General features: G+C 38.0%; 1 protein-coding gene across 1 annotated transcript in view; it reads left to right on the top strand.

The window, feature by feature from the left end:
- The window catches only part of hspg2 (heparan sulfate proteoglycan 2), an 87,072-nt gene extending 63,741 nt beyond the window's left edge, over nucleotides 1-23,331 (top strand). The window contains 38 exon segments of the mRNA XM_043225304.1: nucleotides 1,532-1,654; nucleotides 2,565-2,717; nucleotides 2,813-2,967; nucleotides 3,103-3,180; nucleotides 6,007-6,142; nucleotides 6,217-6,368; nucleotides 6,476-6,605; nucleotides 6,891-7,034; nucleotides 7,125-7,259; nucleotides 7,357-7,538; nucleotides 7,628-7,823; nucleotides 7,915-8,094; nucleotides 8,848-9,108; nucleotides 9,191-9,353; nucleotides 9,889-9,986; nucleotides 10,067-10,333; nucleotides 10,442-10,554; nucleotides 10,665-10,812; nucleotides 11,179-11,295; nucleotides 11,670-11,687; nucleotides 12,736-12,820; nucleotides 12,938-13,082; nucleotides 13,204-13,306; nucleotides 13,391-13,500; nucleotides 13,663-13,771; nucleotides 13,865-13,963; nucleotides 14,054-14,275; nucleotides 15,341-15,585; nucleotides 15,682-15,853; nucleotides 16,062-16,184; nucleotides 16,979-17,035; nucleotides 18,767-18,842; nucleotides 19,005-19,083; nucleotides 19,855-19,902; nucleotides 20,614-20,684; nucleotides 20,906-20,989; nucleotides 21,072-21,175; nucleotides 21,503-23,331. Coding sequence (XP_043081239.1) covers nucleotides 1,532-1,654; nucleotides 2,565-2,717; nucleotides 2,813-2,967; nucleotides 3,103-3,180; nucleotides 6,007-6,142; nucleotides 6,217-6,368; nucleotides 6,476-6,605; nucleotides 6,891-7,034; nucleotides 7,125-7,259; nucleotides 7,357-7,538; nucleotides 7,628-7,823; nucleotides 7,915-8,094; nucleotides 8,848-9,108; nucleotides 9,191-9,353; nucleotides 9,889-9,986; nucleotides 10,067-10,333; nucleotides 10,442-10,554; nucleotides 10,665-10,812; nucleotides 11,179-11,295; nucleotides 11,670-11,687; nucleotides 12,736-12,820; nucleotides 12,938-13,082; nucleotides 13,204-13,306; nucleotides 13,391-13,500; nucleotides 13,663-13,771; nucleotides 13,865-13,963; nucleotides 14,054-14,275; nucleotides 15,341-15,585; nucleotides 15,682-15,853; nucleotides 16,062-16,184; nucleotides 16,979-17,035; nucleotides 18,767-18,842; nucleotides 19,005-19,083; nucleotides 19,855-19,902; nucleotides 20,614-20,684; nucleotides 20,906-20,989; nucleotides 21,072-21,175; nucleotides 21,503-21,675 — 5,054 coding nt within the window. The 3' untranslated portion in view covers nucleotides 21,676-23,331.
- The last annotated feature ends 2,597 nt before the right edge of the window (nucleotides 23,332-25,928 follow it).

Genomic DNA, 25,928 nt, shown 5'->3' with positions numbered 1-25,928 from the left:
GCATTACTTGATATGGCTAAGCTTTCGTGGCTCGTATGGGTCCATTGAAACAGTGAAGCTGCATGCTTACACGTTTGGGGACTTCTCTCTGTTGCTACAGTGTCTTGTATGATTCTTACTTTATTAGTAATTTGTCTGTAAAATAATTTTCCTGCTCAAGACCAGTTCTGTATCAGATAATTATTTTTGCATGCTTTTGTATGTGACCAAACCACCAAACATCACACTTGTTACCTAACAGAGAGGGGTCCCCAGCACATTTCATCAGCCCAGTATCATGCTTTTGACATGCAAGACATTTTGAGGTACATCAGATATCAAATAACATCCATTATTCATCAAAAATCATACTGTGCCTCATTTATAATGGTCATCATTCGTGCATGTCCAGCTCACTGAACTAGGCTCTCTCGAATTTATAGACCTTATTTAAAAGATGTTCCCAATTTAGTATGAATTTGCTTCGTTTTTGATAAATGTTTAGACTTGATATATGAGCAAGTAGGCAGATTTGTAGAGAAATAGACTGACGATAGAGATGATAAAAGCATTGAAGGTTTTATGTATAGACACAATTTGGGAGGATAAATAGATGGAAACATAGCTACAGAGACAGACCGATATAGTAGATGATTTTATAGTTGAGTAGATGGAAATTAGAAATAGATGGGTTGGTAGACAAATGAGTAGCTGAGCAGGTAGATGGTGTAGACAGGTGGGTATATAGATAAGTGAACAAATAAAGGGGTGTGTAAACGGCTATACATTTGGGTGTACTGTCCAAGAGATAGAGGTGTAGACAGTTAGATGGGTGGGTACATCTTAAAAGGCACGCACACAGAAAAGTACTTTTCGGACTAAAATAAGAACTCTGTTCGTAAGCCCATTATGGAAAATGTAAGGCTTAAATGCCAAGGCAGCTAAATGTGCACTGTTCAGTCACTGAGAAGCAGACCAGAGCTTAATACAGAGCTTACACAGACCAGTAGTCCACCCCAGTTGGTGAAAGAAAGCTTTCTTTTGCTCTGTTGCCCTGGAATCCCTATAGATCGAGGGCTCGGCGTCCAGCCGAGTTGGCACAGACAGCAGTGAGGGCCTTGCCCTGCCAAGCCCCATCTGCCACTTCTCATCTCCTCAAGCTGGCTGCCAAGAGACATGATTTGACCATCAGCTCTGGCAGCCAGATACGCACTGCATACGCTGTCACACTATCACTTCATAAACACTCTCACAAACAGACCTTTCCCAAATGTAGAGCTGTTTTCAGTTTTTCATCCATTTGCTATTTTTGTATTATCAGTGCTTATGATAGAGCCCACACAGCAAGATAAATATGATAAAACGATCACTTAATTATCATGACGTTTAGACCATGAATGAGAAATTCATTTCACTGATAATGTTCTTGACCTCTTCTGTCATTGAGAGAGGGTAAGGTCTGTTCTGAATAGGCATTGTCTGTAATGATTGGTACTTCAGTTTGAAGTGCTCTACTCTTGTCTGTGTTTAACCGGTTTCTACGTCACTGTAGCTGCTGAAGGGGCCCAGCCGGTGGCCACAGTAAACCCACCTGTGCTGACAGTCCAACAGGGCCAGCGGGCAGAGTTCCGCTGCACAGTGACCGGTAACCCCACCCCTGCCGTGGAATGGATAGGTGAGCCAATCTGTGTTTGAGAATAGAAATTCATATATTCATTTGTGGTTACTAAGATTATGCCTGGTAAAACTTAAGTAGCACTTAATACACTGTTGCTGAAAACTAACTAAAGATATCCTGTGTGCTATTGAGTACACTTTATGTACACTTTAAATATATTATCAATATTATTCAAAGATCATACTGCCCAGTGGTGTCATTAAAAGATATTTTAAAACTTAATATTACGAAATGTGCATTGTGTGCAAATTGTGCTCCAAATAAAGTGTAATTATAATTTTTCAGTAACACTTTAAGTGATCATTAATAGATTTTAACTATGAAATAAATGGATTTAAAATATGTTGCTTTCTTACTAGGGTTCAGCTTATGTAAATAATATACTTTAAAAGAATATACCTGAGGGCATATTGAATGCAATGTTTTCAGACACTTAATTGCAGTTAAATTAAAGTATTTATATTAAATGCAATTTTAGGCATTTTTGACCCATTTACTTTAAGCAGGACATATAAAATTTCATGATTTAAGATGTACTTTAAGATAACATCTTTAATTTGACATTATTACAAAGTGCCCTTAAATGTACTTAAGCCTATTAAATGCACTTAAGTTCCTTTTTTTTTTTATACATATTGAAGTACACTACAAGAGCTCACCAAATACAATTAAGCGCACTTATTTTTTTACAAGGGGGGCAGAAAAACTGAGATAAAGCCCGACCCTTTTTCGTTTCTTTTGCCAAATCCTCAAAATCTGAAGGGTGTGGATCGGAGAACACGTCCTACCTTGAATTCATGAAAAGCATTGTTTGTCGATGTTCAGTGCGAGTGTGTGGTGAGATATTCCCACATAAACTCTTTCTTCCCGACTTTTGAATTCCGTCTCATGACATGATGTTTGTCAGGAGGTCCTGGGAAACGAATCAGTTCAAAAGCGGTCATTCGTAACGGGCTGCTGACCATCCCATCTGTGGATCGCTCGGATGAGGGCGAGTACATCTGCAAGGCTCTAAACACACATGGCGAGCACACAGCCCGAGGAGTTCTTCATGTTCAAAGTACACCAGAACACTTAAGATTTAAAGATTTACAGTGTAACAAGCTCATGAACCTGACAAGTGAGTTCTCCTTTACTTTATGACTGATGTTTTAGGTACAAGTCAACCTCAGGGTCTGCCCCACGTACAAGTGAGCCCTCCGCGGGTGGATATTCACGAGGGTGAGACTTTGAGGTTGTACTGCAGGGCCGTTGGCAGTCCCACTCCTGCCCTCACATGGAAGAAGAGAGGTGGCTCACTGCCTCCACAGGTGAGCAACCAGTTTCTCCTTTTGTCATTCATTCTGTTACTCAGTCAGGGTTGTGCCATTGGTCATATTTTGCCTTGTTTTTGCCTCCTTTGAGTTTTTCTTTCTGTTTCATCCCGTGTCTTGGTGTTTGTTCAGGCAATTCCTTCTCACGGTTTCCATCAGTTTAAAAGCAACAGTCTCGATGTGTTACAGAGACGTATTGAGGAGCTACAGGTCTGTCCATCTGTCTGATGTCTGTCTCACGCGTCCCATCCCACCTGTCTCGCTTTACTCACCCTCACCAAAATCTATGTGAACTAAATGCATGATTTATTTAATCAATCACGTGACATCCATTAGAGTTTTAGCCGGAACAAGGGAATGTAGATTACTAATGTGAATACAAACAGTATTTAGCCAAGTGTGCACCGTTAAACGGGTATGCTGGATAGTTATCAAAGAGTATGTACAGTGTGGTGCAAAATTGTGCATTGTTCACCTAAACAATCTAAATTTGTTGAGAATTTACTCACCCTCAGCACAGAGATGTAAAGGAGTTTGTTTCTTTATCGGAACAGATTTGGAGAAATATACCATTACATTAACCGTTCACCAATGAGTCCTCTGCAATGAATGGGTGCTGTCAGAATGAGAGTCCAAACAGTTGATAAAGACTTCACAATAACTCCACAGTCCACGAGTTTCTTGTTTGTAATAAATCTGTCTTTTTTTTTTTTTACCTAAAACCATTCCTTTCGCTTAAAATATTAATCCTCTATAGCCTTAATATTGCTTTATCCAGTCTTGTTTTTCTTAATCAGGAGTAAAATATGTACAGATCATAGTTTTTTTTGACATATTTGGTCAGATTTTAATCTGAGAGGGAGAGGAGATGTAGGACTTTTTAACTAAAGGAAGCATTATTATGCGTTATAGACATTATTTTGGCTAGAACCAACCATTCACTGCAGAGAATCAATTAGCAAGTGATGTAATGCTAAATTTGAACAAACCGTCCATGTCTTGGATGGACTGCAGGTGCGTACATTTTCAGCAAATTTTCATTTTTGGGTAAACTATTTCTTTAAAGCAAAGGCTGTACAAACCAAATATTCAAATTCATTTGCATTTTACAATTGAACTTTGGACTTAAATTGTTGTTATGCTGATGTTAATGTGTTTAAATGTGGAAAAATAGCAAGCCACACAGAAGCGGTGGACCCATTTCTTTTGAACCCCACTGTACATGTTTTTGCACTGTTAGATTTGGGTTATTCGAGATATGAGACATGGACGACCCGTCCCATGCTGCAGGAGGGCTTTGGTGTCTCGCGTACCTTGTGTCTTTGTGGCCTCGTTTGTTCTGCCTGAGAGCATCGCTGCATTGTGTCAGCTTTTCCCAGGGTGAGCTTTGGTCTGTCGTGCGGCCATGCAGAAATTCTGTGTGCTCTAGCAAACGGGCCGCTGTGAAAATTTGTGTATGGTTTCAGACGCTCATTCAACCAAGCCTGCCCCATCCCGGCTCTACTGCCGCCACGCTTCACTAGATCATAGTTAAGCAGCTTTACTCCTGGATGAAAAATATCACCCCTCCTTTCTGAATACAGTCGTGTTTTCTTTTGCAGCGAGTACAGTACATCTGTAACTTACAGAATCTTTGTGTATGTGTTAAAAATTGACATCATGATTGTGCTAATCGCATTCATGAATCTGCATCATCTTATAAAACTAAAATTAGAAATATGTTTAGATTTGAAGGATGGTTTAAAGGCCTGGATGTCTCCAGATGTAGGATTTAGATGTTTTGTTGTATAGCCACTAGCTGCTTTAACTTGTCCACTGTCACTGTATATGTGTCGTCGTGTGAAATAATCACCGTCACCAATGCCATTAATCAATTACAGGTAATTGCAGGTTAATCATCTGCTAATATAGACCTGTAGCACCATAAATGTAACACCAATGATTAATAACAATCTGTTATGAGGCATAAAAAAATTACACTGTGTCTTAACCAGATATAACACAAAAAAGTCTAAAAGTGCACCTTGCATTTTGTGAAGCATATTTTGGATACAAGTAGCGCTCTTCATGCATATAAACCATCAAACAAGGAGGATATTCAAAATGAAATAAATCTGCCCCCAGGGGCACTTCTGAGTGAAAAGCATATTGAAGAGTTAGTGTTCAAAGGGCCCTTCGGAATGAAGAATTTCAAAAGATACAACTATTACCTTTGACTACCTTATTAGCTTTGTCTAGGTTGAATTTGTTAAACTTATTTGGTTAGGCAAGATGAAACTAAAGTGAGTTCCAAGGAACAGTTTTTGTTTCCCTTCACCCCTCATTCTTTCAAAGCTTTCACTTGATTGTGGAGGTTAAACCCTTCTTAGAGATTAGGTCATAAATACGAGCTCTGAAGAATGAAACATAGCCTGATTGTTGAAGTGTAGAATTGAATATTATCCACCATTTTGCAACACTGAAGTGCAGTGATAAATTAATTTTCTTCTGATTTATTTCCCACTATAGGTAAATGACTAGGACAATAATAAAGTCAAGTATATAGTTGACATAAAATTTATATATATATTGCTGAAGTCATGAAAATGTATGTATTATGCACTCTTCAGCTACAATGTATTGCAAGTGCCAGAAAGTGAGAGGGTTCTGATTGGCTTTATGAAAAACATCACACTAGTCGTGGTTAGGACACAACAATAGCCTCATAGCAAAAATCACTTCATAAATGACTAAAATGCTAAACAGTTTTGCAGGTATTACTGGTTTTCAATGTATTTAAACTGCTTTTTTTGAAAGAAAGGCTTATTAAGGTAAGTATTGAGTATTAAATTGTCTTTTATTAATAATGCTGTTATCTTTAAGCTCAGATTGACCAAACTTCACAAAGAAAAGTCAAGCCTATTTATTTATTTATTTATGACGTTTTACAATGTACTTTATTTCAAAGCAGATTTACAGAAAATGATGCAGCAGTAATGTCTTGGATTCCATACAAATTAACTAAAAATGTACCTCAATTATGCATATCTTCCTCAGGCCCGCATGGAGCGCACTGACATAGGCACTCTCCTCGTACCCAATATCAGGTCATCTGATTCAGGCACATATCTCTGTGTTGGAACCAACACTGTTGGTTCCTCAGAAGCTCATATTGAGGTCTTTGTCAAAAGAGGTGAGGCAAGTCCATTCATTTTAGCCTAGTATTCTTAGGATATATTAGTGATATTGTTCTGTCATGGTGATCAGGAGAAATCATCCCCTCCGGAGTAACCATCCAGCCCTCTATTGCTTCTGTAATGGAGGGTGAGACTCTGGATCTCAATTGCATCGTCCCAGGAACCTCTCCAGCATCTGTCAAATGGAGCAGGGCAGGCGGCCTTCTGTCATCCAATCATCAGGTTTGTCTCAGTCCAATATGAAAGCATGTTTGATTTATGTGAAGTATGTATGACAGATCCTTGAGCCAAGTGTTAAATATCTGAAGCATATATGTGTTTGACTCAAGGTTTTGGGAACTCAGCTGCGGATCCTGCAGGCCTCGGCGGATGACACTGGAGAATATATCTGTCAGGTGGAGGACGGCCCATTCCCCCGTCAGGCTTCTGTATCTGTGTCTGTGACATCCAGCGCGTCCCGTACGTCCCCTAGATTATTGAGAAAAGTATCAATGGCCATCACGTTCACTTTGAAGATCATTAACAAATGTGCTATTATCTTCATATTTTGGTTTTTCATCACTTATTTCATTTCTCGCTGTGTTTCAAGAATTTACATGATGACGTTTTTACAATAACAGTGTGCATTTCCTGTCAAATACTACAAAAACTGAATCATTGAAATGTTAAATTTTACCTTTTACCCTTCTTTATCTTAAGAAGCCATACATTTACATTTGCAACATTCTATCTGAACATGTGTAGGTCTCCAGAGCCCCATTATCTCCATTGAGCCACACAGCGCAGCAGTGAAGCAGGGTGAGTCAGCGAGCTTCAGGTGCAGGGTCCACAGCGGAGCCCAGCCGGTGCGCTTGGAGTGGAAACCCACCAACAACCTGCCTCTGCCAGGTACACTGCCGCAATTCATGCGACTTCCATGTCTGTCATCAATTAATACGATGCCTGAATGACTTTGCTTCTTTTGCGTTTGTTCTGTAGATAACGTAAACATTGGTTCCGACAATTCACTCATGACTATTACCAATGCCCAAGCCAAAAACCAGGGCACCTATCGCTGTGTGGCCAGCAACCTCTTCGGAATGACCCACAGCATTGCTTCACTCATTGTGAGAGGTAAACCATTTTTAGCTTGGTTATTTTAATGTTTTAGATAATTTTGCTGCTCCATCTAATAAACCTATTCTTATATTTTGTCCGATTTTATTCTTAGAATCTCCTAAGGCTGTAGTGACCCCTGCAGGGCCGGTGCGAATCAGGGTCGGCGATCCCATCAATCTGGAATGCCAGGCCGCTGGAGAACCAAGACCCTCTGTCAGATGGCACAGACTAGACAACAACCGCAAGACGATGCTGAGCAGCCCCGTGCCTTCCGATTCCAGTGCTGTCATGCAGGTTATGGGCCATTTGAAGTCGAGCCGTTGTTGATTTCACAATCGTTTTCCTCTATATGTTAATCAAAGCGTGTTTCGTTCTGTGTTCAGGTCTTAGTTGCACGTCCAGAAGACAGTGGCACATATGTGTGCACTGCACAGAATAACCAGGGCATAAGTGAAACTCGAGTAGAGGTGTTTGTTGAAGGAGGGCCTCAGGTACCCACTGTTCCACATGCCAGTGTACGTGAGCCTATGATATTCGTGGTAGAGGGATCGACGGCAACGCTTCATTGTGAGGCCCATGGTAGGTGCAACCATGAGCAGTGGTTTACAGTTATGTCATATACAATAGGAGAAAAGATATTTGCCTTAAAGCTTTTGTATCTTTCTTAAAGGATTCCCAAAGCCCACCATCACGTGGTCTAAAGAACGGTCTTCTCTGCCTTGGAGTCACAAGATTGTTGACAACAGTCTTGTCTTACCTAATGTGGGCCGCCAGGACTCTGGTCAATATGTCTGCAATGCCACCAACCACATGGGCACCAGTGAAGTCACCATCATGCTGGAAGTAGACAGTGAGCTTAACTTATTCATAAAGATTATTGTTTTTCCCTTTGTTTATTTGATGCTTGTCCTTTTTGACACTTCAAAAATAGCATTGTTAGATGTATTTGACTGTTTTCCAAAAAAAACTTAACCCAAACCAAATAAATGTACAACAAAATTGTTCACAACATTATGACTTCAGAGACTGTATTTTGAAATACGTTTAAGGTACATCTTTTTTTAATCCCTTTGTTCATGTCTGACGTCTAGATATTTATTACAAAATTATTACACACAAATACACACAAAAAATATTGAAAAAATATTTAGTTCTATTTTTTTTATCTTAGTATTTTTTCTGTTGATTTCTATTCTATAAATAGAATGATCACATTTGGCAGATAAAATGATAAATGTCTATAAAATACTATAAATATTCAATAAAACATTAATGCATTGTAGATAATATACAGTATATCTAATGAATTTATCTCATTTAATTTATTTATGGTACACTTTTTTCTTGTTTTAAACAAATCTCACAAAATGTATTTAGATTAAGCTTAAAACAAGACAGCAACAGGATAAGAAAAAATGCTTCATTTAGAAAGAAATAACACTTCATTTTAAAGTATCCTTGTTACACATAACATGTACTTACTATTATTATAATAACCTCCAAGAACTGTGAAGCATATTTTCCTGTTGTTTTAGAGTTCTTTAACATGAGCCAGTGGTAATTATCCGACATCCTCTAACTGACATTTCTTTGGTTGGAGCAGCCCCACCCTATGCCACGTCCTTGCCCGATGACTTGTCCGTGCGAGTGGGTGAAGTCATCCGACTGCAGTGCCTGGCCCATGGCACCCCGCCCCTGCGTTATGAGTGGACTAAGGTCAATGGCAGCTTGCCTCCTACTGCTAAGAAGCAAGGAGGAGACCTCCAGATCAACCTGGCCAAGGAAAGTGATACTGGGACATACAAGTGTGTGGCCAGCAACAAGGTTGGCAAGAGTGAAGTGCTGGCCAGAGTCTCTGTCCGATGTGAGTACTGACAGCTCAGACTCATGCATCGTGCATTTCTTTACACTCACAAAGCTTGACCTCTGACCTCTGTGTCCTGCAGCACCCCTGTCAGTGAAAGTGTCCCCGCAGGTGGAGGTGAAGGCTCTGGGCAGCGCTGTGGAGTTTACCTGTGCTGCTAAAGGAGGGTCTCAAGTCGAGATTGAATGGCTGAAGGAGGGGGGAGTTCTTCCACCAAATCATCACATTAAAGATGGAGTGCTCAGGTGAGTCTCATCTTATGTCAACATTGACTATCAAACAATAAATTAAGCAAAATTGTCAAATTTAAAAACACCACAGTGGGTGACACGGTTTCATGTCTATCATAAATTAGGATATGATTCAAGAGGGGTTGACTAATTCACCTCCCAATTGATGGTTTGTGTTTATTAATAAACTAACTCTCATTGTTCAAAATATGTTTTATGTTTTTGAAGGAAATGTCTTATGGTCACACAGGCTGCATTTATTTAATTAAAAATACAGTAAAATTTAAATTTCACATTTCAAAACGCATTTTATTCCTGTGATGGCACAGGAGAAATCATAATACTAAAATATGATTTTATTTAACAAAATGACTTTTTTAATAAAGTTAATCATTAAAAATATTTTGCTACGGTAAATTGTTTATAAATGAGCAAAACCATGTTATTGTTGAATATTTTTGTATTCAGTTTTTGATTAAATTTGAGGTGTGTAGTAATAAAATACCCTAATGTTTTAAATTATGTTGTGTCCTTTATAATATTTGTGCAGAATTGAGAACCTTGAGCAAAGCAATGAGGGAATCTACACCTGCAGAGCTACAAGTCTGTTTGGACAAGCGCAGGACAGTGGCAAACTCACCATTCAAGGTCTCTTTATGATATCCAATATATTTCCAAATCTTGGGTTATTAAACTTTAAAACCAACGACTGTCCTTTTTTTTCACAGCTCTGCCCAAAGTGATGATCAACGTGCGCACATCAGTACAGACAGTGATGGTGGGCAACTCGGTGGAGTTTGAGTGCCATGCGATCGGTGATCCTGAGCCCACGGTGCGCTGGAGTAAAGTGGGAGGCTCTCTTCCCAGTCATGTGGAAATAAAAGGGTCCATCCTGAGGATTGATCACGTGGTCGAATCAGACTCAGGACAGTACCGCTGCACAGCCACTAATAATGTTGGCTCGGAGTATAACCAGGTGGTCCTTAATATCCAGTGTGAGTATGTTATTATTTATGATGCTTCTTTCGTTATTGGTTTTTATTTGCATTATGTGAAACCCTTAAAAATGCCAAGCTAAATCTTAAATCCAATGCGCTTTGTAGCCTTGCCTCAGATTTCTGCTCAGCCTGAGTCAAAGGAGGTAACTGTTGGCTCTGATGCGGTCTTGCCTTGCATCGCATCTGGATACCCAGTCCCAACAATCGCATGGTCAAAGGTAACCTTCATATGTCATGGCTTGCATTTGGCCTAATTCAAAACACCAAAATCCTACTAGACCATATATTTCTGGTGTGTGGAGTGCTAAATTGTGTACTCTTCTTTCAGGTGGAGAATGAGTTGCCCCCTAAGTGCAGACAGGATGGCCATGTCCTGACAGTTCCTGTCGTCACACACACAGATGCAGGAACGTACGTGTGCACAGCTGCTAATAAGCAAGGAAAAGTTGAGGCCTTCACCAGACTCGTTGTTCATGGTCTGTACGCAAGTCCGTTCTGTCTGTAGTTACATATTTTTTTCCACAGCAAGTCTTTAGTGCTTGTCTGTAATTGTGGCTTTGTGATGAGAGCACTGATTTCATCTAGATGCTTAGACAAGTACAGTTCTGTTTAAACATCTACACAGGATCTGGTTGAGTGTCATTAAGAAGATATTTTGATCCAAAATGACTTATGGAATGCTGCTTTTTGGATGTCTTAGTGTGGAGATTTGGAAACGCCCTTAACCGTTATGCTACCACCACCATAACATGTTTTTTCATGAGCTATTTGTTGCTGTGAAGAGCTTCTGCGACGTTCTGCTTGTCTCTCTAACACGAATTCATGTTTATATGGTCTTCCAGAGAGAGTGATGCCCTATTTTACCCAGGAGCCACTCTCGTACCTCACACTCCACACTATCAAAAATGCCTACAATGCATTCAGCATCAAAATTACCTTCAGGCCGGACAATGTTGATGGTAAGGACCCTCTAATCTTCAAGATACTTCACTGTATCAAATCGGTTCTAAATATGCAGTTCTGACTTTTGTCAATACTGGAAAAAGATACTTCTCACAGGTATTTTCTATTGTGACTTTTTCTTTAAATCATAAGATTCTTCAAAATGTCTAATTGTTTGTTCATCATAAGAAAGTAAGTCATACAGATGAATTAATGGTGATACAGTAGAATTTTTATTTTTAGCTACAAAAATGAATTTACGGTATTGCATGTACTAAGTAAACAGCACACTGTTTCTAAAATGTTCAGTCCTTCATCAGTTTATTTCCTGTATGTGGACTCAATTATTCTTTTTGTTCTTTGCCCTCTTTCACATCTCTTTGGTATGAAGGGCTCATTTTGTATGCCGGTGAGTCTGCTTGCTTGCCTGAGAGTGCCAGAGAGCAAATGCTGCAAGATGTTTTAATGCCATGCAGCAGAAGGGTTCTTATGAACATATGTAGGCATGGCTATAGATTATAGTGTTCATCAAAGCATTTCTGCTTCTCATTGAGTCGTTTGCAGCATGATACAGGAATGTTATTGACAGTAATTGTTTGTTTGCTTCTAAATAAAAATGTTAAGTAATTTAAAACTGAAGAGAAGCTTTAAGAGTTCTCTGTTTTTTTAATGTTACAGCAATAAATAAATATTATATTAGTACTGCAATTTAATGTAAAGTACATTTATATCATTTTTCTTAAATTGATTTTAGTTTTATATTTCGTAGTTATTTTATATTTATTAATGTACTAATATATTCATATTAAAATAAAAAGAACATATATTATATATATTATTATTATTATTATTATTATTATTATTATTATTATTACTGTTATTATTTTATAGCCAGCCCAAAACTTTTGCCAAATTGTGGAGATTTGTACAAACAAGCACAGCAAACCAAGATTTTTTTTTATCAAAAATGCAATTCAATTTTCCCCCTCTAAATCATGCAACCCTACCAATCAATAATTGCTATAATTGTGCATCCTTAAAAATAAAACTTTTTCGATAAGATTGGTCAGACTGACTAATTACCCAGAGGGCATGTTCTGTATCAGTGGTTGTCAAAAAGATTGGCGTCAGGATCTTATATTGGACATTAAGTGGTAATCCAACATGTTTTTTGGGTCGCAACCCATCGGTTAAGGGCCACTGGTCTGTACGACCCCATCTGATCATCTGATCTGGTCATTATGCCCTTGTGATGGAGAACGGGAAGACTCATGGCATGTGCCCATGCATGTGCTTGTGTTGGCATTGTGAAATGCTGGACATGACAGCAGCTTTTCCCTCAGCATGCTGCTTTACCTTTAGCTAAAAAAGACAGGAAATGGCTTTGTGCACTGGCAAGCTTTTTGGTTAACTAGGATGAATGCTCGCATTGGACTTACTTTTCCCTTTATGTCCAGGTATGATTCTCTTTAATGGACAAAAGAAGACCACCGGTGCTGACTTCTTGTCTTTTGGACTGGTGGGGGGCCGTCCTGAATTCAGGTACATCAATCTTTAATATCAAAGCAATCTCAAGGATACAAAATTTCAGGTCTGAAACTAGATTTAGCTTTGGCTTTTTAATGTGATGTTCCAAATGTGCATATTTTCCTTCCACAGGTTTGATGTGGGTTCTGGTATGGCAACTATTCGTTACCCTACTCCCATTAAACTGGGCGAGTTTCACACAGTGAAGCTGTATAGGAACGAGACTCAGGGCTCTCTTGTTGTGGATGGAGGAGCTCCTATAAATGGAACCTCACAGGTGCATATTCCTCTCTCCATAATTTGCTTATTCGTCATGCTTTCTTAATAATAAACTGTGTTAAATGGTAGTATAGTGGCGATTAAATGAACGTAGCATAACATGTTCTGTGTCCGAGCAGGGAAAATTCAAGGGTCTGGATTTGAATGAGGATCTTTTTGTGGGCGGTTATCCAAACTACAGCATGCTTGCTAAAACTGCAGGCCTCAAGACAGGATTTGTCGGTGAGAAAAACCTTGTGTTGTGTGAATTTAGCGGGAAAGTTTCTGTTGTAGCATTATTACACTGAGTTTTGGTCTTTCTTTAAGGCTGTATCAAGCAGCTGATTATCCAAGGCGAAGAGGTCATTTTCAAGGACCTTGATAAGAGTTCCACCGGAGTTTCGAATTGTCCCACTTGCAAGGATCGCCCATGTCAGGTAATCATTTACAAAAGAAAAAGCACCAGACTGTCAGTTTTCTTGCCAATTTTTAACTAACCGCAATCATTTTAAGTGTCTTATTTTGTCTCTCTAACTTTGTGGCACCAGTAAATGCATTTTTTATGGTTGGCCTTATCTAAAGCAATGTGTGTGTTTCAGAATGGTGGTGTGTGTGAGGACTCTCCCGCCAGTCTTTACAAATGCAGTTGTCCAAGAAGCTTCACAGGGAGCAACTGCCAGCATCACTCTTCCCTGCACTGTCACACAGGTCAGCATTTGTAAAATCAGGATCAGGTTTTGTAAACAACATGCATGATGGACTTATTTGTTCATTAGTCTTTTTGTCTTATGACTGCAACAGAGGCCTGTGGACCAGATGCCACCTGTATTAACCGACCCAGTGGTTTGGGCTACGACTGCCGCTGTCATTTGGGCAAGTCTGGAAACAAGTGCATGGACGGTAAAGCTTAACATGCACTCACAGTTCTTTTTTTTAACCACTTTAAGATCAAATGTGGTTCTCACTATCTCTCTTCGTGACAAACCCAAGGTACTCTGGTAACAACTCCGTTGTTTGATGGAGACGAGTCCTATATTGCTTATCCTCCTCTTACTAATATTCATAATGACCTCCGGATTGAGATGGAGTTCAAGTCCTTCGATTCAGATGGGCTGATGTTCTTCAGCGGAGGCAAAAAGATGAAAGTGGAGGACTTTGTGACATTATCCATGGTGGACGGACATGTCGAGTTCAGATATGAACTTGGTACAGGTGAGAGATCTGATGATCAAATCATGATGTACTCTTTGCAAAAGATTTCATTTATTTTTTGCGCGTGACATTGAAAACGTCAGTGTTGTTGGCATAATATTATAGTTTTTGTTGATATATTGTATTAATGTTATTTTTCATTTTAGTTAAAGTTTTAGTAGTTAAACAGACTAAACAAAACATAGCTAAAATAAAATACATTTAATAATTGGTTCCACTATATTAGGTGGCCTTAACTACTATTATTTGGTGCATACATATTTTTACAATGTACTTATATCATTGTAAAATATATATATTTAATTACATCTGTAATACTTTTTTTACTTAAACCCTAACCCTACCCATATCACCAAACCTGTCCCTAACCTAACCTAACCTGTATCCCACCTCAACAGCAGCAGTATGAACACAATAATACATTGATCAAAGTACATAGCAGTTAAGGCCACCGAATATAAAATGTGAACTAATAATTTTTTAAATTTATTTCACTTGTTTTTTAAATTGATTTCAAGTAATGATAACCCAGAAAGGAAGGGCTTAATCTTCTGAAAATGTTGCTCGTCACCCTCAAGAGGTCATGTTAAATATTTTATTAATATTAAATTGTTGATTTTCTATTACTTTGATATAATGTTAACCACCCTCTTCTTACCCAAATGTTTGACACCATGTTGGGTGGGGTTTTCCTTAACATTATCCTTTAAAAGCTAAATTAAATGGTTTAAATTTATAAATATTTAAGAATTTTGCATAATTTTGCACACACAGAAGTAGACATGATATAAATTATATATTTATATTATATATTTATATATTTTTAAATTAATAAAACTTTTTTTACATTAATACATAGATGTATAGTACAATTCTGTCCAAAACAACAACAAAAAAAAAACCCCTAAATGTCTTGACCTTTTAAAAAAATGTCATTTGACACCAAAAACGAAAAAGTGCCTCATCACCTAAGTGCAATGTAACCATACAGAAACCCAGAAGTGGATATAGTGGCTTGTTCTTATCCCGTCCAAGTTAAATCAGCTTGTTTCCCCATGTTCTCAGGTCAAGCAGTTCTGCGCAGTCAAGAGCCTGTGTCTCTGGGTCAGTGGCATCGTGTGGTGGCGGAGCGGCTCAATAAGGACGGCTCCTTGAAGGTGGACCACGCACGAGAAATCACAAGATCTTCTCCAGGCAAGGCCCAGGGCCTTAATATCCACACACCCATGTATCTGGGAGGAGTGCCCAGCATGGACATCTTGCCCAAACCTGCAAATGTTAGCATGCTGTTTGATGGATGCATAGGAGAGGTGAGAATGGCCTTCACACCAAGTGTTGTGCTCATTATGGCCCTCAGTTATGTTTTGATAGAAATAGTTTCATATTGGCTTTGCTTTTCTGCACAGGTCTTCATCAATGGAAAGAAGCTGGACATATCATACAGCTTCACTGAAAGCAGAGCCATCAGCCAGTGTAAAGATGGCAGCCCATGCGACCGCAGACCTTGTCTGCACGGAGGCACCTGTATGGCCAGTGCTGAGTACGAGTACCAGTGCTTCTGCCCTGAAGGATACGAGGGTAAGTCACTTTTATTTGTATTTAATATTGCCATTGATATTGACTATGGTTGTACTTGATTCTTGAAACGAATGGTTTCACCCATCCCTGTTTTTAAGGTCAAAAAGAACCTTTCTCACAATCTCCTTCCAAAAGTTGTACTTCTTTTAAATGTTGTTTTATACATATTGATTTCATTTTTTTCCATGTCTTGCTTGTTTTTCCTCAGGTGACCGTTGTGAAATAGTGAGGGCGAGTTGTCAAGACTCCTCTCAGTGTCAGAACGGCGGCAGCTGTGTGAATAAGCACTGTGTGTGTCTCGTCGGATACACAGGCAGGCACTGTGAGAAAGGTTAGTTCACAGCTGCCATTGTTTAAGTATATATATATATATATATGTACAACATTTTTCTTCATTCGAAGTCTACTTTATCTTTAAGGACATATTACAAGAAGCGAATTTCATATTAATGAATATTTCTCAACCTAGGTTTTATTTTTGAAACATGGTTTAGGGTTTAGTCTTGGGCAGAATAGAAGCTAATGCACATTATCACTGTTATTGTCCATGACAAAAAACGTTCATCAAACACATCCAAAAAGCTTTATGACCAGTAAGAAGTAAGATGCATTGTTTTTTTTTACTTCAACTTCAACATACTTCATTTTACATAGATGCCAAGGCGTGTATTTCAACTAATATTTAGGTTAAAGTCCCGCTTTTTCAATTAACAAAATTCAATTTCAGTAGTCCTATGCATTTATTGTACGTTACGTTTTAAATATTGTCATTTAACATCTATGCCGATAAACATGCAGACAATACGTGTGCGTTGTGACTTTAAATTTTTTTATTATTCATACTGATAATATATTGGTCTCTTTAGACATGGTTTGCCTCGTTTGTCATTTTACAGAAATGACGTTCTCTGTGGGAATAAAGGCATTTCTCTCTAGTTCGGTAGCATTAAACTGAACCACAGCTGTAAGTGATTCATCACAAAGCACCATAGGGAAATAATCGTCGGTTCATCGTAATGTACCGTGACGACACTAGTAAGGCTGCCTAACGTCATCCAGCGGTAGCGTGTTGGCCGTGTGAATGAATCTCACCCCTGCGCTCTCATGGCTATCCCACACACACAGGGCAGGAGTCCAGCTTCACCGAGGCGCTGTGGAATTTGGAGGGTAGTGGGGGAAATGGTACAGTATGACTGCAGTCTGCCTGACACGCTCGTCACTAACCAGGGGAGAGCGTCCTCCTCAGGGCCCATCAGCCCAGCTAACAGCACAAATAAAACAACCACAACAAACAGCCTCGATGGGGGATGAAAGGAAGCCAGAAAGTGAATCATTTTAGGGGTCTGTTTACAGAGCATTTCAGAAATGATTTCCTTTATCAGTATTGTTGATTACGTCCTTATTAAAATCATCCTGATAATGAATTCATCCAGATAAAAAAAGAACTGATGGCTTGGATAAGACTTAAATCGTTCGTTGATTAAACTATTTGTCAGTAGGGTTTAACATTTATTCACAACTTATATGCTTATTACGTTATGCATATTTGTTGATTTAAGGATGTTCTTGTATTTTAATAAAAATCTATTAAAGACAGTTAATTAAATTTAATTCATGTTAAAAAATATAGATTATTTTTAAATAAATGCCATTCTTTTGAACTTTCTCATTATTTTATAATTCTTATAATATTACTGTTTCCACAAAAAATATTTTATCACTGATGATAATAAGAAACAGCAAAGAATTTGCATTATTTCTGAAGAATCACGTCAGACTGAAGACTGAGAGTAATGACTACTGAAAATTCAGCTTTACATTTTTTTAATTAAAAACAAAAACCCATTATTGTAACTTGTCATAATATTTTATAATATAACTATCAAATAAAAGCTGCCCTATTAATAAAAATATCTTGCCGACCCATAAACTGTTAATAATTAGTGAATGCGATATGCATGATAACGTATTAATGCTGTAATGAATATCTGTAGTGTTCGATGTCCCTGAAAGTTTTCTTAAAAATAAAAACGTATAGCAGCTTATTGATTCTGCTGTGTTGTAAATAGATCCCTGAAATATTGTGCTTTCAAAATGGTCTCGATCTGCACTCTTGGTTACTGTGTCTTCTGTGAAGTTTTAAATGTAACGTTGAGGGGGAATTCTGTGTCTTCACTGTGATATGCTTAAAGTTTCTGGTAGTTTTGGCAGTTTTTGTGGGCAGCATTTAAACGACGACAGTTTCAACGCTGTGACATTTTCTCAAGGCGAACATACATAGAATTCCCCTTTAGCATCTCCCGAGGCGTCTTGTCCAGTCAATTTATCATCTCTTTCTCATTAAATCCCTGTTTCTCTTTGTTGCGAAACCAACAACAACCAACATCTTTTCCGCACTCTCACCTACAGCGACGTCTGTAAACAAAATGTCCTCACACTGTGAACAGACACGTTTTTAGTTACTAACCACCGAATGTCCGTCATTTACACACTTGAGCCGACCGGACAGGTGAGTTTACGGCCAGAAACGCTGAGCATGAAGCACTTCTTGGTAAGCACTCAGTTGCCTGAGGGTTCTCTGGTTATTACGTGGTTCGAGAGAATGCTTTGTGAGGAATGCGTATTGTTGTTCCCAACTCTGAATGTTACTTGACGACAGTGTGTATTTGCATTCATTTTCATTTTCGGAGTTGCCTTTGATGATTGTTTCTCACAATGAAGCCTGCTATTTGGAGTCTCACATTTACGACGTATAAAATGAATAGTAAATCATCAGATTAGATGTGATTTAATGTAGTCAGGGGGTCAATTCTGTTCATTGACTGCTTATTCTGTAATTTGATGGAGCTCCACAGGGTGGTAGTATAACACAGTCAGCATCTGGGATTTATTGTTTTGGTTTCTCTTTTCCAGACTCTCCTATTGAATATTCAGCATATTTCCATGATAATGGATATCTGGCCCTTCCGAAGCCTATGTTCCCACGAAGGTGAGAGCTCTGCAGATGAGATGTTTGGTTTAACTGATGTAATTATGTTAATTCAGTTCATTGTAATTGTAATTATGTTAAGAAAATGACTTTTTACTTAGCTTGAAAAAGCAAACAAAAACTTATTTTTTTTTTTGACTATTTATTCTTTATTTGTTTCAGTGCTCCTGACTCTCCAGAGACCATCGAGTTGGAGATCAACACTGTCTCTAAAGACGGCCTCATCTTGTGGCAGGGAGTGGTATGTTTGTACACATGAGCCCCCTGCTGGATCTCAGGACACTCAGGGTCCAAAATTAGTAACGTTTACTGTTAGCTTAAAATAATTACATGCTCATAAACTAAAATAATCACCTGGTTTTCTAATCACCATTTTATATTGCAACTTTCTATGAACCTACTTTTGAACCAAAAAATTATATTTATGATTTTGACCATTTGAAAATCTGGGATCTGAGGGTGCAAAATAATTATATATATATATATATATAAATATACTCCAGTGACATAACTGGTTTAAAGTCACTGTATATTATATATACATATATATGGACAGAGAGAGAGAGAGAGAGTTTATTTGCAAAAACAGATAACTTCGCTTTTAACAATTAAAAAAACTAGTTTTTTTGTTGTGCATTCAATTATAAATAACATGTTTGTTATAAATAACAAACAGCCCAGTAATTAACACAAAACACAATAAGAACAAATATATATATATATATATATATATATATATATATATATATATATATATATACACACATGTATAGGTACCTTACAATAGTAGCAATTTAAGGTACAGTTTTCTTATTGTTAATTTTGGACACTGCGTTCTGATACTGTATGCACAGTGTGTTTTGCATTTTATATTCAGCCTCATTTCATTAAACTGAGTAAAATGAGTTTGCTTGAAGCTGTTTTGGAATATGCTTTTGTCCCTCACCTCTTAAGCACATTTTAATGGCTGCATTGCATGTTTGCCTGGCTAACTCACGTTCATCCTCCTCAGGAGCCTGCAGGCGCTCTAAGCCTCCGTAAGAAGCATGCTAGTATAAAGGTATTCCCTCTTCACAAGCAGTCAGACATATATATATGTCTGCGTTAGCATGGATATGTCATTATCTCTGAATATATACAAAGGAGCTCTGAACATTACAACACTTGCACAGATAAACATTACGAAAACAGCACTTAAATTTACCTTTGATTTAGCAGATGCTTTCTCTCTACATCACTTACAGTACACTAACCCCCGGCACAGTTGTTCAGGTTATACACAATTAAACATCAAATGCACGTAAAATAAATTTCACTGTATTTATTTTTAGCATGCACTAGTGTGATTTAAAAGCAGTGTCATGGGCTCCAGGAACAGGGTTGGGAACTGCTGATTTATGACATAATAGTTAGCCTTATGATTGCATATTTATCACCTCCTTTAACACCTGTTCAATCAACACGCCTGTCTTTTTTTCACAAAAAGGACAAATATATTATCTGTTTAATTTGAGCACAGCTCAGTTCTGAAATTGATTTTCTTCCTCTTGATTATCATACATTTGATGTGTTTAAAACCCAACTAGCAGGGTACTTGCCTTACGGTTTCTTTTATTTTGTTTCAAACTGTGCCTTTTGGTCGTAGCTTACAACTAATATTATACATAAGAGAAATGTTATTTCTAGAAACAGCTTTATTAATATACGGCACTGTTTGAATGTTTGGCTCCAGAAGCCTGTGGTTTAATATTTGACTGAAAATGCTTTCCAGGAACTAGGAAGTCAAGGAAAGGGGAAGGACTTCATAAGTCTCGGTTTACAAAATGGACATGTTGTGTTTAGGTGAGTAATTGAGCACATTTTCCGACTAGCAATCATACACCTGACTCTTTAAGTCTAATGTGATGACTGTATAATAACCTAATGTTTGAAATAAACACAAGATCTCATGACTCACTCTCATGTTGCTAGTGTTCTCTGCTGCGGTCATTATGTTTGAGTTTCTTAGTGATCTAGATCAGTTCTTTGTAGCTGGTCATAATGTGCTCTTGTTTCTCTGATAGTTACCAGCTGGGCAGCGGAGAGGCTCAGATTCTTTCCAGAGAGCCTGTCAATGATGGGTCGTGGCACATGATCACTGCAGTCCGGTAACTCTCCTTACCTCTTCAAACTGTTGTAGAAAGCATGAGAGAAAGATATTAGCGAACGTTCTTTCTGTGCGTTGAACAGAACGGGCAAGCAGGGTTACCTCCAGGTCGATGGAGGATCTGTCCAGCGCGGACAGTCACAAGGAAAAAGCATCATGGTCAACACCAAGGGCAACATATACCTGGGTAAGTATTTGTTACAGATTATTGTTTCACTATTAACATCCATGGTGTTATTTATAGCTTGTTTCCACAGAGCGGCAATGTTCGGTACAGTACGCGATTGTGTTGTTTTTTGTGTAAAATGTTATTTATGTATTATTACGCTATTGGGTATTTAAATGAGTAGGACTTTTGCTAAACATTCAGTAACTAAATATAGCTTCTCTCACCTGATTTACAGTATTTACAAAACCATCTACATAAAAAAAACATGTCCTATGTTTAGATGCCCCCTACAGATGACAAAAAAAAATTTATTTTTGATGAACGTTGTTTGTATGTGAACTTTAGGTGGCGCTCCAGACATGAAAGCACTGACCGACGGGAAGTACTCATCAGGTGTCACAGGTTGCGTGAAGAACCTCTCTCTGATGAACGCTCGACCGGGAGAACAGCCAGCGCGACCCATCGACCTACAGGTCCACGCAGAGGAGGGCATCAACGTGGAGCGCTGCTTAACATAGACGCAGTACTAAAACACTAGCAGAGACTACAGAAAAGACCCCTCATCCACATTCACACTGAGAAACCTGCATTTCTCAGACGCTTACAGGACAAAACTACAGTCACACTTTAAGAGACACACACTGATACGTGTTTCTTGGTGCATCACAGCAACCAAAAAAAACACACACAAGAAAGGATTCTTTGCTCCGTGCTGCGTTAAACCAAAAAGCGAGAAAGAAAAATTCACAATATTAACAAGTCTTCAAATTTTCAGTGTTTTGTGCTCAATGAAGGACTTATTAACACAGAAGCTCAGTTTACATACTCCGAACAGTAGCTTTTTAGCCATGAGGAAAAAAAAAAAGATGACAAAAAAGGTTTAAAAATAAACGTGATGAGCCTTCTACGGTGGGTCAGATCCTATGGAATCGGAGATGTTTTTACAGCACTGAATTTTTATTTATAAGCATATTAATCTATATATATTATATTTGTTGGGGGGAAATGCAAGCTAACAATAACCTGCTCAGTTGTTTTCCTAGCAGTGATTCTAGGCTCTAATAATGCGTGTCTGAGGTTTAGTGCCCGAGCTGTGTTAATACTTGAAGACTCCGCTGCCTTCTTTTATTCTGTTTGAGGGCCGGTGGGGGCGAGCATGCTTACATACCATAAGGAACAGGTCTCTGTGGGGTCACAGCATACAAGACATCAAGAAGCATCTCAGGTGAAGAAAAAAAATACAAATTGGGAGATCATATATACATATATATATATACAGTGTCGACTGCATATATTTGAAATGACATGCCTTCCATGCTTGGAAACACTGTTGTGTCTGGTAGTATAAAAAAAACATGGTGCTAAATTCAGACATGACAAAAGCAACAAAACAAGCACATAAACATAGTTTCAGTTTGTTGTCATTTTTGCTCCTCTGAATGGGTTGTAAGAAATAAAAGCCGCAGCTTTACAATAAAATAAAACACTGTTTACTGATTGCAATCCCTCAAGCCAAAGTACCGAAACTGAAGCTCACTTCAGACTAAAAGTGAATGTGTTATCTCTAATGAAATCTTTTAACATTATATTGTGTTTTTGTTTAAGAACAGAATTAGAATTGATAAAATGCTCGTAGTGGATGACAAATGTTACGGTCACATTAAAATCACGTCTGTTACTACAGTCTTATCTGTTTCTCACAGTTTTGCTGTTAACAAGCACACTAACATATTATTTCTCGTCATTGATTTGTATTGAGATCATATTCTATAGGAGTCTTACCGCGTACGTCATCTTTGAGGTCCTCCAGCAGGGTTAATGGAGAACTGACTCATCTACAGCGAAGCATGCAGGGTCATTATCTCATCTAGAATGTACAGGAAGAGATCGTTTTTTTGGTTGTTCTCAACGACCAGAGAAATGAATGTGAGAACGGACATGACTAGAAGGTCTGCAGTGAAAATGCTGCTTAGTGAAAACCCTGTTTTATTAGTGCTGTGACTCGGAGCTCTAATGAACATGCTCGCCCACATGGGCCAAAGAGGGGTCAAAGGTCACTTTGGCCCCCTTGTGTCTTTTTCACCGTTTTATATGACTGAGGCTTGTCTGTTAATTTTCTTTTAAAAAAGGAGCATTACTGCTTAATTAAAGTTGCTTTACTTTTATTATTATTATTTGATTCTGTCTTTTGTCATCACTGATTTCCGAGCCCCTGAAAAGGCTTTAAAGCATGATCACACGAGCTGGTAATTTGTAATCTGTCCCACACCTACTGCCCCCATCCGTTTGTGCTTTTGTGTTTGAATTTTGATGTTGAGATCAGAGATTGCAGAAGAATCCAGTTCAGTCTTGATAGTGTACAATAATCTCCCACATTAAAGTGTGAGTTGGGTGTTTGGCAAGCTGGAGCCAAAACCCTCTTAAAAAGTGGCTTTTCGTGTCATTTAAACCCTGATGGCTGTAGGGTTTTTTTTTTTTTTTTTGGGGTTTGCTTTGGCTCTGTTATGAGTGCCAGATACATGAAACCATTCACATCCTCGGCTGATTGTCCGTCAATGTAACTAGGTCAGAGACGGAAGCATCAATACATCTGACCTGCACTTTTGCTTGTTTTTGTGGAAGCCATTCTATTTAGCATATGCGCTCAATCTTTTTTTTTCCTTACTGATTGTATCGGTAGACGGTCTTTACGAGCGAGTCTTTGAACAGTCGCTCTAACCGAGGCCTTCAAGCACTTTTATGAACAAAATGAGTGATTTGTTCATTAAGGAATAGAAAACTGTTATCACTATCATTTGCAGTCATACTGTTGGCCTAAATATCAATCCTGCTGCTTAGGCTTTTCCATAAAATAAAGCTAATGGTGAAATTAAATGTCAAGCTTAAAAAAAAACATGATAAAACTTGTATGGTACTGTACAACTGGCAAAACAATTTTCCACGATTTAACCAGACTGATTTCTGTTTTAGTATAAAAGTTCTAGAATTCTGCACTTTCTAAAAAGCGTAATTGCTAACGATGAATGATAATTATTATTTTAGTTATATGAACATCTTTTGTTATTACACAGCAATTAATATGCTTTTTTAAACAAAAAGGAAATCGATTGATCCAGATAAAAAAAAATTACAAACGTTTTGAGAAACATTTAAGATTGCGAGGAATCAAGCTGCGCTGCCAAAGAGGTAAGGCATACTGTATCAACTCTAATATTTAACATTTTTAAAAATGATAATAGGTTTTTAAAATACATAAACCTTTGAACAAAGAGTTTGAACAAATAATTTACCAAACAGGCATATCATTTGAAAATATATGGCTCTTATCATCTAGGCTATACAAAATGGGGCAATATAAGAATACATTTGTTTTGTAATTTAACAGTGTAGCCTAATACACTGCAGTGGATTCTAAACTGTAGCGAGCTGTCAAGATAACTGAGAAGAATGTAGTGATTTAAAGCAAGTATGGAGTGTTTCTAAAGTTTTAGGACATTGTGAATGTCAAATTAACTGCTGTGAGAACTGTAGTGACAAACTACCAGCGGTTGAATGACATGAAAAGCTTTCTCTCGTGACTTGGTGTGATTGTTTAAAATAGACTGCATGGTTACAATCGCTGTGTTTTCTCTGATTTCTGTAACATGTACTCTAAGTGAAAAACAAAATGTAAAGCCTTAGACAAGACAACAAACAAACTTTATTTAGAGTTCTTGTAGGCTATATGGACTACGATTTCCCATGCGAGACGTGGGAGGCAAAGATGCGTGTTTACCCACCAAACAAAGCACGAGGTCTCGTGGGCCCCCTAGTGGCCACAAGCGGTTCATTGCATTTGATAATTGCTTCGATTAATGTACAGCCCAAATAAGTAAACAGCCTACGCATATCTATATACACACAGAATGCTGCACCAAACACATCTGTAAGGGGAAAAATGCTCAACTTTCTGGGCCGAAGCACGCTTACATCATGTGCAAGAATGGAGAAAACAACTTTTACTAATATTCTGCCTAACGAATAATAATAATTTATTTATAATTTAAATGACATTATTTTAAATTATTATTATCATTTTCACTTGTATGTATCAGACCAGAATATTGTCACAGAGGCAGCTGACGTTAATAAAAGTAATAATAATACTGCTCATCAGTAAAGTGAGCCATTATAAACCTAAGTGTACTTGACTGAAATAAAGTAATTGAAAAGTATAGTGTAGTCGTGGTAATAGAATGTGTCTGCGACCGTAATGATGACTAATCAAACACACCTGATCCAGCTAATCAAGGTCTGTAGGAGCTGGTTGGAGCTGGCCCTTCAGGACTTTACACCATGCTCTGTTCTTTGCTCTTAATCCAAAAAAGAGAACAAAAATGAAAGTGTAATATTAAAGTGCCCTTTGGGTTGTTTTGGTAACAACAGGTTATGCGTGTAAGGTATTTGTTTTTCGTATAATATGCATTTATTTCAAACTTATTTGTTCAATAAGTGCAACGATTTGTTCAACGATTCATTTTTCTAAACCTCTCTTGTGATTGGTCAATTTAATTCAAAGCAATGTTTGTGAGCTTTAAACGCTACAAAAGTGCCACGTAGTGGCAAAGAATTCATTTGTACTTTCATTCAGACAAATGAGAAAAGATAAACAAGTGGACGTGCAATATGTTTTATTTTTACATCAAAACGAAACTGTTTGGGACTTGTTTTAAAAACAACTCGTTTCAATGATTCACAGTCGACTCTTTCTTTTGAGAGACAATAACTTCAT

The sequence above is a fragment of the Puntigrus tetrazona genome, chromosome 23, assembly GCF_018831695.1.
Source record: "Puntigrus tetrazona isolate hp1 chromosome 23, ASM1883169v1, whole genome shotgun sequence".
Taxonomy (NCBI): domain Eukaryota; kingdom Metazoa; phylum Chordata; class Actinopteri; order Cypriniformes; family Cyprinidae; genus Puntigrus; species Puntigrus tetrazona.
This window is presented reverse-complemented; position numbering and strand designations above follow the sequence as displayed.